Here is a 14,987-nt window from a genome sequence, read left to right as displayed (position 1 = left end):
TGCCATTGGAATGAAACATCTGCCCTCTAGCTGCTGTGTTTCCAAACTATTGAAGGCATATTGTCCCATGAGTTTTCGGCACGAACCAGCTTAACAATCTACAAACAAGTTGCCTTTAGCATCTTCTAAAGCATGGGTGTCAAACTCATGGCGTCACATTGCCGTCAAGTGTCATATTGCGATGTTTCCCCCTGCCCTTTGTGGAGCTGGAAGGGGCATGGCCTGCACATGATGCATCCAGTCTGCAGGGAGCCAGTTTGACACCCCTGTTCTAAAAGGAAAAACTGAGCTCTGGAATTCGTTTCAGTTCTCTCTGCTAGCACTACAGGAAGAATCTATATTTTTTCTTGTATCAAAGTCATGTGTTGCGTCTGCTTTCTCAACATGTTAATTCTGTTTGTGATGTGTGTGCATTGGCAAATACAGGTGTTCCTTGCTGTTATAAAAATGCAGGCAAATTGTGCTGGGAAGTCATGAGAGGGATTGGCAGTAGATTATAGCTACTTCCTAAATCAGAAATTTCCTAAAGTACTACAAACTATGAAAAATAGAAAATCAACAATAACAACAACAGCAATATTGAATCAATCTGCCAAAGGACGAAGGCCTCTTTACTGAAGATTATTAACTATAATTTTCTTTGCTCTTCCAGCACAGTTTGGTACTTGTAAATACTAATAGTTTTTTAAAAAAACTTTCCAGTCTAGATTGGGAGTGATTGGCCTAAAGTCACCCAGTTGGATTCAATGCCAAAGTCAAGCTTAAAAGCTGAATTTCACTCTCTTAGTTCAGTACCTTAACTGATATATCATACTGGCTCTTAGTTTATTTAAATAAAAAAAAATATGAAAATGTCTTATCATGGTGGGGAAGGCTCACCTGGGGCTCTGGAGGAAACAGGGCTTTTGAAAGGCGGTACAAATTGCGTAGATTAAACTGAATGCTGGTATTGGTGATTCTGAGTTCATGAATGTTTGTGGAACTATCCCGTGGACAAATATCACTCTCCCCAGAGAAAGGGGATACAGTGATGGTGTTCTTCAACTCATATTGAGGCAGGTTGTCAGAAATCCCTCCATCAACGTATCTCTGGGGAGAAAAGAAAATATGACGTTTAGCTTCTTTTTATCTCTTGTCTTTTTTATAGTCCCCAGTCTGTTCTTCTTCAGATCACTAAATGCACATAGTCACACATGCAATGGTGTGTATAGTTATTTGGTTATATATAGTCCATTTTCCTAGAGCATCAAGCGAAACAGTCTCTAGGAGGAGAGAAGGATGAGCAAATGATAAAACATTAATTGCAGTTTCGTGACATGAACATCTGCTCTTGCGCTGTAAGGTACGTCGCAAAAGGCCTATCTTGCATCATCACAATACAATACATAATTCATCATTTGGATCATTATGGTAAGGGATGAACAATTATGGAACTGAGAAATCAAGGAAATGGTTGTTGTTTTTACTCCCCAATAAATCACTACATATTTCTGCAAATTTAGTGGATGAGATCTTTGCTAATTCTGTTTTATCTAATAGGGTGTAGTATTGGGTAGATTCTGAGTTCTGTTCTCAAATGAATAAGATGAGGAAGAGGTGATGAAAGCATTTTTCTGAAATAAAGAGTAAGCCCCCACATTTCTAGCAACTTTATGTAACAACCGCAATAAGTAAATAAATCTCTCTTTTTTTGGCCTTTCACTTAAGTTCCAGAAAGTAACAAAAAGTTCATGTTGACCTCTTCTACAGGTTCCAGGCTGCAAAAAAGAAGTTAAACAAAGATTAGTCTACAGGCTTTTTCTATCTTGTGCACATGCTGCACACCTTTGTATTTTCCTTCCCATAAATCGAGAGACAGGATACTTTAATATTGTACATCAGCTTCAGAACCCTGTGTGCCCTTCTAATGGTCTCAGCCCTTTCCTCTATTGGGACAGTACAGACTGAAATTGGAAAAAAGGTATCCAAGCAGCCATGGTTTGATGTTGTCTGAATCTCACACTGTAGTTATTCTTATTTGTAGCTAAAAACAAATGTGGGCAAGATTAATCTCTCGGCTATGATGTGTTTCAACAGAAGCATAGCCTTCTAAGTTCCTCTTCCTGTTTCAACAGTGGATGATCAGACAGATAAGCAGCAGACATATCTGTGATTCAAAACCACTCATTTTTATCCCTGCATCTGAATGAATCTCATTGGGCTCTGACATAGCATAATTCTTTCAGCTCTGCACAAATTTAAATCTGTCTGGTTTGGGTGGGTGGTTATTGGCCAGTTCCCTATTCCATTGAATTTTAACAAAAGATTTGAATGCCATCGGGAGTTGCACGAATGTGTTACAGAATACAGTCACATACCATTCAGATAATTCATCTCTTGTAGAAAAGCTGATGCCCAGAATATGACCACATGAAAAACAAATTAATGCCAATCTTGGAGTGAAATAATTTACATGGAAAAACTACCTCTGTTGTAATCATAATCCCAATATCCAAATGCAAGAAAAATCACCCTGTTTACTGTGTTGTGATTATTTACTGATGTTATAGCTTCAAAAGCAAGTCAGCTTCTCCATTATATACCTTCCTGAAGCTCAGGAAGTGGTAACATTTATTGAATAATAGATATCCCATTTGGAATTCTAAAATATCAGAATTAACACTATGGCTTAAATGTAAAGAGCCACCAATGGCCCTGGTCCCTTTAATTTCAAAAAATCCACAATGACCACTGGACTGCATTAACCAATGACGTCAAAATGTTTGCCAGGCAGAGATCAAGAGATTGTTTCTCCAGAGGGCCAAAATATAACGTGCTGTACTTAAGGGGCTTTGGAAGAAAAAGAACATGTCCAGAAGATACTCAGTAAGAACTTTCCCCCAGTGTTGAGTTAAAATATTATCCAGTTGGTAGCAGCTTATACAAACCAATCTGTATCTTTCCTCTACTGCCTGTTCTGACCCACTGCTAAATAAATGGTTCTGTTCACATTTTGATGTACTGGGTGTGATAGGCAAAGCAACTGGTTGATCTTCCAATTTCACTGGCCATCCTCTTCAATACACCACTAGCTTTGGGGAAGATCATCTGCCAATCATGGTGGTGCAGCAAAGAAGGGATGTGTTTTGGAAATAATGTTTTATTGTCATATTTCAAGACTCCTTTTTATGCTTCTTCTGCTGCCCTTCATTCTATAGTAATTCAAGTTGAATTGTTTTTTTTAATGGAACCACAAAAAGGTTTGACTAAGCAGCATTTTTATTCAGAATCTGCCTCCTGTGCTTTTCCTTATTATCATCATCATTATTATTTTTACTGGTAGAGAATTGTACAGGGTGGATAGATGGAGGAGGTTTTCCATTATTCCACTGTTAGGCAGTTTAAGAGTTAGCAGCTTACTATGTGGCTAGCTAAGCGGGCTAATGCTACTGAGACCAAAGGGGAAATGGTTTGCTTGCCTGAAATCTAGATAAGCCTATAAACACATCTCTGATCCCAATTAAGGACAAAACAATCTCTCCCTAACCTGAAATCCTTCTAGAAGTTAAAAAACCATGTTTGCTTTCGAAAACTTATCTGTCACTCCTACTCACAATGGTCAAGAGCCAAACTGAATCTCAAGTGTATCAAGTGCTACAAATACTAAAAACAGAAGAAAGTTCAAAGTGGAGTGGAAGTCAACTGGCAAGGAGAAGGGGAAGCACAGCATGTTCTCCAGCAACTAGCATGTTCCTATAATGTTCCGCAAAGCCAGTTCCAGAAAACTCAGTAGTTTCCAAGTTTAATAGAATTTGTATCCCGCCCACTCCCATAGGGACTCTGGGCGGCTCACAACAGACAAGAAACATTTAAAATTTAAAAAAATAGAAATAAAAAATAAAAAATACAGTATTAAAATTTACATCACCCATTCCATCTAAGCAGGGCTAGATATCAATCAACAGCCCCAGGCCTGCCAGAACAGCCAGGTCTTGACAGCTTTACGGAAGGCTGGGAGAGTGGTAAGGGTCCGGATCTCTACAGGTAGATCGTTCCATAGGGCCGGCGCAGCAACAGAGAAGGCCCTCCCCCGGGGAGTCGCCAGCCGGCATTGTCTGGTTGACGGCATCCGGAGGAGGTCCAACCTGTGCGATCTTGTTGGTCATTGGGAGGTAAGTGGCAGGAGGCGGTCTCTCAGGTAGCCAGGTCCTAAACCATGTAGGGCTTTAAAAGTAACGACTAGCACCTTGAAGCGCGTCCGGAGACCAATAGGAAGCCAGTGCAGCTCACGGAGGATAGGTGTAATATGGGTGTATCTAGATACACCCCATATCGCTTGCGCGGCTGCGTTCTGGACCAGCTGTAGTCTTCGAACACTCTTCAGGGGCAGCCCCATGTAGATCGTGTTACAGTAATCCAGTCATTACTGTATGTTAGCTACTAGCTGGACAATTAAGTATGCAAAACTACACAAAACTTTTGCACCAAGACTTTTCCACTAACAATAAGATCAGTTTCTGCTTTTCTTCCTTCGTCCCCTTTCAAAAGCTCTACATTTATACTTTAATCAAAGAATAACAGCTGAATAGATATAAGAGGCAGCCAGTTACAATCCTGCATTATATTTCCCTTTTACTTCGTGTTTTTACACATCAGGAACAGAATCTAGCTAAATTGTGAAATTGTCTGCTGAGAGTTGGGTGATATTGGTGGATGAGTTAACTTCTCAAGCCCCTCCCATATTGGCAACATGCCAGTTATTAGAAGCTGCCCTTTTAGGTTGCTGGAGCATGCCTTTGACATACAACAACAATTGGGCCCGGAATCTTGGTTTTTGAGCGAAGCAGTCATTTAGCAAGATGCCCATGCAACTACTTCATTCAATGATCACAATCCCACTTCTCCCAGTTGTTAAACAGGTGCAGCTGTTAAACAGACAGAGCAAAACAGCATCTTGCCTCAGGAGAATAGGCAGCTGCTCTCCATGCATGGAAGGGAACTCTGCCCTGGGCTGGAGAAGCAAAGTTTGGATCTTCAGGAGCTTTGTTTCCGTAGCCTCGCAAAGGATTCCTCCCCACCCACCCCTACGCCCAAGGAGAAATTTGTTGGCAGGCGGCAGCAGCAGCTTGCAATCTTTCCTGTTGGCTTACGCATTAAATTTCTGTGGAACCCAGCAGAGAAGACTCCAAATTATGATCACAGGGCGCTTGGCAAGCAGTAAGTACAAATGGATTACCAAGCACCCAGATCACAATCGCATGATCATGAGGGGAAGCAGCATAGCCCCATCAGTCATGAATCAAGGACTTCCTGTATGAATCTGTCTTTGGTTCCCACTTAGACTATACCATTAACTAATCAGGACCCAGTGAGTTGCAGCTTCAAAGCAATTCAAACATGTTTAAAATAGTGTCTTTCTTAGAATTCCAATGCAAAAATATTCTAGTCTACCTTCATCTCTTCCCTCCTGCATTAACCCAAGGTTTCCTGCACTATTCACCCTTCCTTATAGTCATAGAAGCTAATTTGGAGATTTCAGAACAATCACGGTCTCTAGCCTATTTCATTGGGCTTTTATTGAGAAGAAATAAAAGATTGCTACATAAATTTTCTTAAGCTCCTGGAAAAAAGGCAGGATAGTAAGTTAGCTAAATAAAATGTAAAATTTCTATGTCTGTTTGTATGAATTAAAACAGAGTAACTAAGTGGCGGAACTATTTCACTTCTGCCTTAACTAGCCAGCTTTTCTCTCATGAAGATCTTAATGTAAATATGTAGGCTTAAGCAATCAGATGTTTTGAAGCTTCAGTTGCCCATTTTTAACGTGGGAATAATAATGCTGATCATCCTTGGAATGGCCACTGTTTGCTTAGTATCTGTGCTTTACAGACAGTGTTGATACTAGAGCACTGGTTATGCAACTAACAGTGAAAAAGCATGAGAATCCCAATACCCTCAAAGAATCTTCTCAAGCAGAAGGACTGGAAATGGAAATGACTCGTTGCTGTCAAAGAAACAGCCCAGGTTTCTGACTTCCGATGAAAGATGGCCAAAAGATGGCAAAAAGGGGGGAATTGCTAAAGGCAAGCTAAAATAAGAGAAGCTTTGAGTACCTTTTTAAAAAACTTTGATGGAGAAACTTAAGGGTAGACATTGGTTGTTTTACTATTTTTAAGTAATTTGTAGCTTGGTTTGTTTTGCTGTGGGTGGTTAAAAACTTTCCAATTTTTATAAACTCTGATTGACAGAAATTCTTAAGGAACTCACAAAAATTTTATGCTTTGACCATAATAAGGAATTAATAAGATGGAACATGGATTTAAGCAAATGTGTGATTGAAAAATTCTTAAATAAAACTCTGCAGATCAATAATTATTAGATCAATTATTTCTAAGGATAGTAAAATACTCAAACTATTTCAGAGATGTAATTATGTGGGGAAAAAAATGATCAAACCACTGAAATTACTGAGGCAATTTTCAGAAATAGCTGATAATACAAAGGACTAGATTGCAACTTTGGAATATAAATCTGACACCAATCTTTATTATGATGATAAACCTTCCAGCGTAATTTAAAGAAATGTTCCAAGAAAATCTGCAACTTTCAAGAGGACAAGTTTGGAACTTTCCCTTCATGGATACTAACAAGCTTGAGAAAAAGAGAAGTCTATAATTACTTGATAGATATTCCAAACAAGAAAAAGATTTTATTTTATGAACATAAGCTGGAAGCAGTGGCTTAATTTTAATAAATTAGAGCAAGGATGGATTTTTGCCAGTTTGATATATGTAATTGAAAGAAAGTTTTAATGTAAAGTGGGTTTGACAATATGTTTTTCCCTTTATTATAATGCTTAAGTAATTCCCAAAGCTTGTAAAATAATTGAAAGAGTATTAGAAAGAATTTCTGTCAAGTTAAAAAAAATGTATTAGAATTTGTTGATTTTACAAATATTTTTAAAGAAAAATTTAAAGTTTTAAATGAATGTAAAAAAGGTGTTTTAAAGGAAAAAAGTAAGTCTTGCTAATATAAGTGATGATAACCTATAACGATTAATAAGAGCAGATAGAAATATTTTTTCCACAACAGAGATGATTATTTTGTTTTTAATTGGAAACTGCTTCTAGATTTTGTACTTATGATGGGAAAATGAAATTTTGGTTTTGCTGATTAGATAGGTTTTTTGTTATAAAAATAGCTAGTATATATTATTGTATAAAAGTAAAAAGTTGATTTTGTAATGTTATTATTTTCTACTATTAAAAGAAGTTGAAAACCAACACCTTTTTTCTTTTTCCCTTTTTTACCCTACTCTCTTTTTCCATTTTCCTGTCCCCTAGTTCCCATTATTTTTATTTTCCTTTGAATTTTATATTCTGATAAACTAATTAAAAGTTTGAACTCCACCCCCACCCACCCCAAAAATAGCCCAGGTTTTTCTCCAAGTCTTAGCAGAATATATTTTATTTTCTGCTTTGGCACACCAAAAAATGTTTTTACCAAGTTTTAAAACAAACTCATGGCAATGCTGAAGACCATTATATGGACTGTGAGGGCTCACTTTGAAACCTCAAAGTTCCAGGTTTGGTCATCGATATCCTAGTTCAGGCAGCTCTTCAACTTCAATAAAATGTTGTGACATTTCCTTTGTGGCAACACGTGTTTCCTCCAAAACTGTTCTTCAATACTTACTCAACAAAGAAAAGCAAACACTGAGAGCAACAAATTTTGGCTTCATTCTACTAAACCTAAATTAAGTTTTGCTAAATATACGTTATGTCTATAAACATTATGGCCCAGAAACATAAACGTGACACTACAAATAAAACTATTCCCCTAAACTCCGCTGAAAATGTTACCTAGCCTGGTTAACGAAACATTCGGAAACCAACCCACAAGTCGGAAAACGAACCTTCACCCTCATCCTACACCCGAGTTACTGGTATTCACCACTGTTGCAATACTATTTTTCTTTTCTTCTTTTCCCTTTTTTGGGGGAAAAAATGGCTTGTTTTCTCCCCTTTTTATTTTTTTCCCTTCCAAACATCAAAGCTCTAGTTGCTTGATCTCAGCAAACAAGAAAAATAATTCAGTCTTTTGAGAATAGTTTGATTACAACTGTACATTGTTCTGATTATTTTGCCAGAATTATGGAGCATATCACATCATCTTTCCTAGTCTCCAGGTTTCCTCTTTGCCTCCTGATGAAACATGAAAATCAGGAATAGGCTCTTGCCGTACAATACGAAACAGCTGAAAGTTAAAACACTCTGGTGCTTACTTACCACTCCTTGAAGGGTTGGAGGGATCAGGCCACAGTATACTGGGATGAAAGTGCTACAGACACATGCCTGGGGGAGAGATGGGAAAACACCATGTTAAAAAAATGAACTGACTAGAGAAGCCTGCAGTATTTGCAGAAGATAAATCCAGGCAGAGCATGAAGAAAGGAGAACTTCCATGACAGGAGTAGGTCATATCAGTTCTATTGGTTCCTGGGAGATAGGCATTTATGGCTTCATGTTGAAAGCTCCTAGAAAGCCCCAGAGTTACAACTTGCCTGGACAAGCTCTTCTTTGGAGTTGAACTCTGATAATATGACGTTTTCTCCATCTGAAACCCGGGTTAATGAAATGCCCAAACGTCCGGTGGCCAACTCATGTGCATTGGCTAATAAGGTTTTATATAAGCAGGCACGGATGATTTTCACCAGGTTGAAGGATGGGTGTAAAGGGCCAAGAAACCTCTTCCGGGCCTCTTTGGAGACATGGATGATATTTGCTCCAGCATCACCTAGAATGAAGAAAACAATATATATTTTAAATGATTAGGGATAAGAGTATAATAGATAAAGTTTTAATTCAAAATTAGCTTATGCTCATTTTCATTAAATTATTGGATTAGTATCCCACTTTTTCCTATCATTTCAAGGTAACTTACATGGGGAGATTTCTTTCGTTTTAACAATGATTCTGCAGTGAAGATTGGACTAAGAGATGGTGACCACCAAAGTCTCCCAGTAAATTTCCAGGCTTGAGAGTGAATTTGATGTGGAACTCCCAACTCCTAACCCAACTCCTTAACTATTAAATGACACTTGTTTTAAGTCCACTGACCCATGGAATTAATGTATAAAATGAGATTTGAAAATCACATAGTGCCAAAATAAATTATGGCTTAGTATGCTGTATGAAGCAGGCCATGGATTGTTAACATCCATTTTCAAAAATACCATTTGATAAATTTATTTTATTGCAATTGAAGAGTTCCCGATTCCTGAAAAATTGTACATCATAAACATTTAAAGAGGTATCTAGGCAGTGCTGAACAACATCCCAAAAGTTATATATTTAATACAACACACATGCATCCAGACTACTTATGTTTTTCATATTTTAATCTCTTGATTTAAAAATTAGATATCTTAATCTAGGTGGGCATTTATAGTCCTTACTAAAAAAAAATCAAACTAAGTAATGCTGAAATTTTCAAAGGCATACAAAAGCATTCTTTATGTTGATTGAACCATTTCTAAAGCTAAAGTTATGCCCACAGGCTTCCTCGCCATAAAATATGGCCCAAATATTGATAGAATATTAAAATGATAAATATAGCATTCATAACTTTCTAAGGATTGTTTATTTAATCTATAAAATACTTAACAGGAATCCGATTACAATATAATTCTCTGTTATCCAAAATGGATACCAATCCTAATTCACAGTAGATTCCATTCTGCTCATAGTTTTTGGCACCAAGAGTATAAAGAGTTTTGTTTATAGTTCTACATTATACACAAGAAAAACTACCTAGCACACATTAATTGGACACGATATATATTAAACAGCTAAATAAACTGCTCTGGGGAAAACAGCAAGAAATATGGTTTCCCTAAAAGTATACATAACTTATCAGGTTTTCTATCTTGAGCTCAGGAGTACATCACAGATTTGATACCATTGAACAAATCTAACCCAGTGACTGTCAACTTGTAATTAGGGCATCTTTTGGGAACTTCACATTGACAATGTGTTAACTATTAAACACAGCACTGTTTTCAGGACAACGTTGTTGCCCAAAGTTCTCTTTATCAGCCATCTCTGAGCTGGGAAAATTATCTCATTGCTAGTTGACCTTTTCCCCTAAGACCAAAGTTGTTTACCTTACACTGTGTTTCCTGCTCATCATAAATATACTCAAGGTTAAACAGAGCTCAACTGACTGTGTTATAATAAGTTATGCTATTTTTTCCTTTATTTTCCTTTATTGGCAGCCAACTTTCCCAAGGGACATTCCTTTCAATCAAATACCATCCCTAATAGTCAGCAATAGTCACCTGATTGAAAGACACATGCCTTTCAATCAAATGCCATCCCTAATAGTCAGCAACAGTCATTTTATACATTTTTATTTGGGGTTTTGTGCTTTCAAGTTAGATTTGACTCCTGATAACCATCTGGGCAAGTCCACATGCAGTGATGTTTTGAGTTTTCAATATTTCTGCATACATATGACCTAAAATGTGATTTGTTCTCCACACAAGTCTAGATACAGAGTTAACCCAATTAAATAAATTAAGTCAAGAAAATGGTCCAAAGTTATATATTTGTGTATGTCAAAAGTACATGGATCTCTAAGATTATCAGTTTATTTGAAGGGGAAATTAAAGTCAACTGTTTCAGTCAATGGGACTGGAAGATTGAGTGAGCAAAACCCTGTTTACCCACAAGCAATAGGAACCATGTCCCTTTCTTAAATCACACTGGTGATGTGGAATCAGCAAGGGCATTCAACAAGTGTTATCTTTCCAAGGGAAAAAAAGCTACACATGTACAGCTATATATATATATATATTTGAAGATCTCCTGGGTACAGACCTCCCCATTGAATGATGTGACTGTCGTATGCTGAATCAAGCACTGTCAGCATGCTTTGAAGGGGTAGGGCAGTGGTGCTATTCAGCTGGTTCTATCCAGTTCGGGTGAACCGGTAGTGGTGGTGGCGGGAGGCTCCGCCCGGCCACCCAAACATCATCACATCCTATTTTTGACGTTCTGCGCATGCACAGAGCGTGCACACTCACATTTGCGAACCAGTAGTGAAGGTAAGTTGATTTCACCCCTAGTGTAGGGGTCACCATATGGTTTTCATGGTAAGAACTAACACCTCAGGTTCATCCCAGGAAGAACCAAGGTACTTCTCAGAAAACACAAATCTTGCCTTTTAAACTTCAGGTTCTAGTTTAGCTATATAAATTCTGATGTTCATTTCCAATTCTAAATACGGGCCATCAATTCCATTGGTGGTTTTACTCTGTTTCTCGCTGGTTCCAGCAAATTTCAAATGAACTTGAAATTAGGAGAAGGAAAGTTTCCATGTGTATTCAAAAATGAATCCACCATTTAACCCCACACGATAATGAAATTGCAGCATCCTTTTTCAACAACAAAACCTGTTTCTTTGTTTTCTGAAATGGAAACTAGCAGCAATTATTTTCATGAATCTCCGCAAAAGAGATTAAAATTAAATGAAATCAATTAAATTGTTTGTTAAGAAAAAATAAATAAATTAAAAGAGAATGTTTAAACTAGGCTTTAGAAGTACATTTATAGAAATCAGAGAGCAATTGCTTCATTCTTGGCCTCCCCTTTAAACTGGAGTAGGTCAGAGGCCTAATGATAGAAAAACAAGGAGACACCCATTTTTTCTCATTTCCCCTTGGGTTATTTAGCTAAAAAATCTTGCTAAAGTGTGTGTCCACAGAACTTTCTTCTAACTGCCTTCTGGGTCTTCCATGTGGTTTCTCACAAACTTTAGATGTTCTTTATGGGAGCAGTGACTTTTCCTTTGTCATCCTGTCATGCACACCATTGTTGTTCAGCGTTTTCCTGATGGTAATTTTGTGAAAACTGACATTTGTCAATGCAAGAGAGGTCTCTAGTTCCTTGGATAATAACCTGGATTCTTTGAAACTTTACACACCTTGCTCTTGGTATAATTTCCTCTGGGGAGGATAACATTGGTGTTGAATTGGTGTTGAACTCTATTTGTACACAATTTGCCTGATCAAAAAACTGGTGGAGTCCAAACACTCTGGCTATACTTTTGTAACCTGGTGAGCATCTTTCAGAAATGTTTGAGCTTCCATGAGCTTCTACATGCCCATGTGGTGAAGGATAGTCTTTGATAATGAATAGTCAGAATTCTATTCTAATATGACAGGACCTCCCACACTCACACCTGATTATCATCCCAAAGAAGTACTCAATTTCCCCCTTCAAATAAACTGATAATCCTAGAGCTTCACACATTTTGCCCTACATTAATTGGTAATTTTGGATAATTTCCCTCAATAAATGAACAAGTATAATGTTTTTGACTCATATGTTTAATTGGGTTCTCTTTATCTAGATTTAGCACAAGAGGAGAACACATCATATTTTTAGGCCATGCTTATGCAGAGATACTGAAGGTTCAAAATGGTTCACACATTTCTAAGCACCACTGTGTGTCTGGGATACCAAGGGTCAACCGACTTCTTCATTTTCAGTCCATCAAATCATATTGATTATGATGCATGCATAAAGGTATTTACTGAGAGCTGGGTGAATATACATGAAGATAACTAAATAAATACAGGATTATTTGGATAAAGCTGTATACAACATCTAGGTGCACCTGAATGACATGTACCATAGTTAAACAGTCCAACCCATATACGGTAGTCAAGTTACACTTTTAATAATTGGATTGCTGGGATGTAACAGAAACCTATCATCAAATTAAGATAAGTCAGAAAAGAACATGAACTGCTTCTCTTCACTGAATATGTTGCAGGGGGCATGGCTTGGCAAAACAATAAAAGATGCTTCAGTTATTGAAAGTACATCATCTTGTATTTGTATTTTTTTTGTATTTATTGCACATTTATAGGCTGCCCTTTTCCCTGAGGGGACTCAGGGCGGCTTACAATAAAGGGGGAAAGGGGGTGTAGGACAAATACAAAAAGAGATGTGAACAAAAGTAAATTAAACAGTAAAACACAACATTCACTCGACATTCGGGAGGGGCGAAAGTGAACTTATCCCCAGGCCTGACGGGCTAGCCAGAACTTGAGGGCTGTGCGGAAGGCCTGAACGGTGGTGAGGGTACGAATCTCCACGGGGAGATTGTTCCATAGCATCGGAGCTGCAACAGAGAAGGCTCTCCTCCGAGTAGTCGCCAGTCGGCACTGACTGGCGGATGGAATACGGAGGAGGCCAACTCTATGCGATCTGATGGAACGCAGGGAGGTAATTGGCAGAAGGCGGTCTCTCAAATAGCCAGATCCACTACCATGGAGCGCTTTATAGGTGGTAAGTAGAACCTTGAAGTGCACCCAGAGATCGACAGGTAGCCAGTGCAGCTCACGGAGGATCGGTGTTATGTGGGCGAACCGTGGTGCGCCCACGATCACTCGCGCGGCCGCATTCTGGACTAGCTGAAGTCTCCGGATGCTCTTCAAGGGCAGCCCCATGTAGAGAACATTGCAGTATTCCAGCCTGGAGATCACAAGGGCTCGAGTGACTGTTGTGAGGGCCTCCCGATTCAGGTAGGGCCGCAACTGGCGCACCAGGCGAACCTGGGCAAATGCCCCCCTGGTCACAGCTGAAAGATGGTGGTCAAAAGTCAGCTGTGGGTCCAGGAGGACTCCCAAGTTGCGGGCCCTTTCTGAGGGGTGTAGATTTTGTCCCCCCAGCCTGAGTGATGGTACGTTGGTCAAATTTTTGGGAGGAAAACACAACAGCCACTTGGTCTTGTCTGGGTTGAGTATCAGCTTGTTTGCTCTCATCCAGTCTTTAACGGCCTCAAGACCCCGGTTCATCACGTCCACCGCTTCATTGAGTTGGCACGGGGCGGACAGATACAGCTGTGTATCGTCCGCATATTGGTGGTATTTTATCCTGTGCCTCCGAATGATCTCGCCCAGCGGTTTCATGTATATGTTAAATAGTAGGGGGGATAGGACCGACCCCTGCGGCACCCCATAAGTTAGGGGCCTCAGGGACGATCTCTGCCCCCACACCAACACCGACTGCGACCTGTCCGAGAGATAGGAGGAGAACCACTGCAAAACAGTGCCGCCCACCCCTATCTCCCGCAGTCGTCGCAGAAGGATACCATGGTCGATGGTATCGAAAGCCGCTGAGAGGTCAAGGAGAACTAGGATGGAAGCATGGCCTCCATCCCTAGCTCTCCAGAGCTCATCGGTCAATGCGACCAAAGCGGTTTCTGTGCTGTAACCGGGCCTGAAGCCAGACTGGAAGGGGTCAAGATAGTTAGCTTCCTCCAAGGTACGCTGAAGCTGGAGAGCCACCACCTTCTCGACAACCTTCCCCACAAAGGGGAGGTTGGAGACTGGACGGTAGTTATTAAGGACAGCTGGATCCAAGGACGGTTTCTTCAGGAGGGGTCTCACCACCGCTGTCTTAAGCGCGGTGGGGAAGTACCCCTCCCGAAGAGAGGCGGTAACAACCACCTGGATCCAGCCTCGTGTCACCTCACTGCTGCTGGCAACCAGCCAGGAGGGACACGGGTCCAGTATACAGGTGGAGGCACTCACAGCTCGCATAGCCTTGTCCACATCCCCAGAGGCAACTTCCTGAAACTCAACCCAGAGATGGTTTGCCAAGTCTTCTCCTTGTGTCCCGGCTGGATCTACTGGAGTGGAGTCCAGGTCCGCTTGAAACCGGGCAACTTTGTCCGCCAAGAACTGGACATACTCCTCAGCCTTACCCTGTAAGGGGTCCCCCGTCTCCCTCCTATTTAGGAGGGAGCGGGTTATCCTAAACAGGGCGGCTGGGCGGGACTCGGCGGACGCTACCAAGGAGGCAATGTATGTTCTTTTAGCTGTTCTTAGAGTCCGAATATACTCCTTGGTGCATGCTGTTAAAAGTGCCCGCTTCGACTCGGACCTATCGGACCTCCACGAGTGCTCTAGGCGTCTCCTCCGGCGCTTTATCTCC

The 14,987-nt window shown here is 40.0% G+C and overlaps 1 protein-coding gene across 1 annotated transcript in view; it reads right to left on the bottom strand.

The window, feature by feature from the left end:
- Window positions 1–14,987, bottom strand: part of PNPLA2 (patatin like phospholipase domain containing 2) — a 55,094-nt gene that overhangs the window by 14,594 nt on the left and 25,513 nt on the right. Inside the window, exons 2-4 of the mRNA XM_032221443.1 lie at window positions 8,543–8,775; window positions 8,268–8,333; window positions 880–1,089 (exon numbers count right to left, since the gene is read on the bottom strand). Of these exons, the coding sequence (XP_032077334.1) occupies window positions 880–1,089; window positions 8,268–8,333; window positions 8,543–8,775 (509 nt within the window). The remainder of the gene's footprint in view (window positions 1–879; window positions 1,090–8,267; window positions 8,334–8,542; window positions 8,776–14,987) is intronic.

The sequence above is a fragment of the Thamnophis elegans genome, chromosome 1 (assembly GCF_009769535.1).
Source record: "Thamnophis elegans isolate rThaEle1 chromosome 1, rThaEle1.pri, whole genome shotgun sequence".
NCBI classification, from domain to species: domain Eukaryota; kingdom Metazoa; phylum Chordata; class Lepidosauria; order Squamata; family Colubridae; genus Thamnophis; species Thamnophis elegans.
This window is presented reverse-complemented; position numbering and strand designations above follow the sequence as displayed.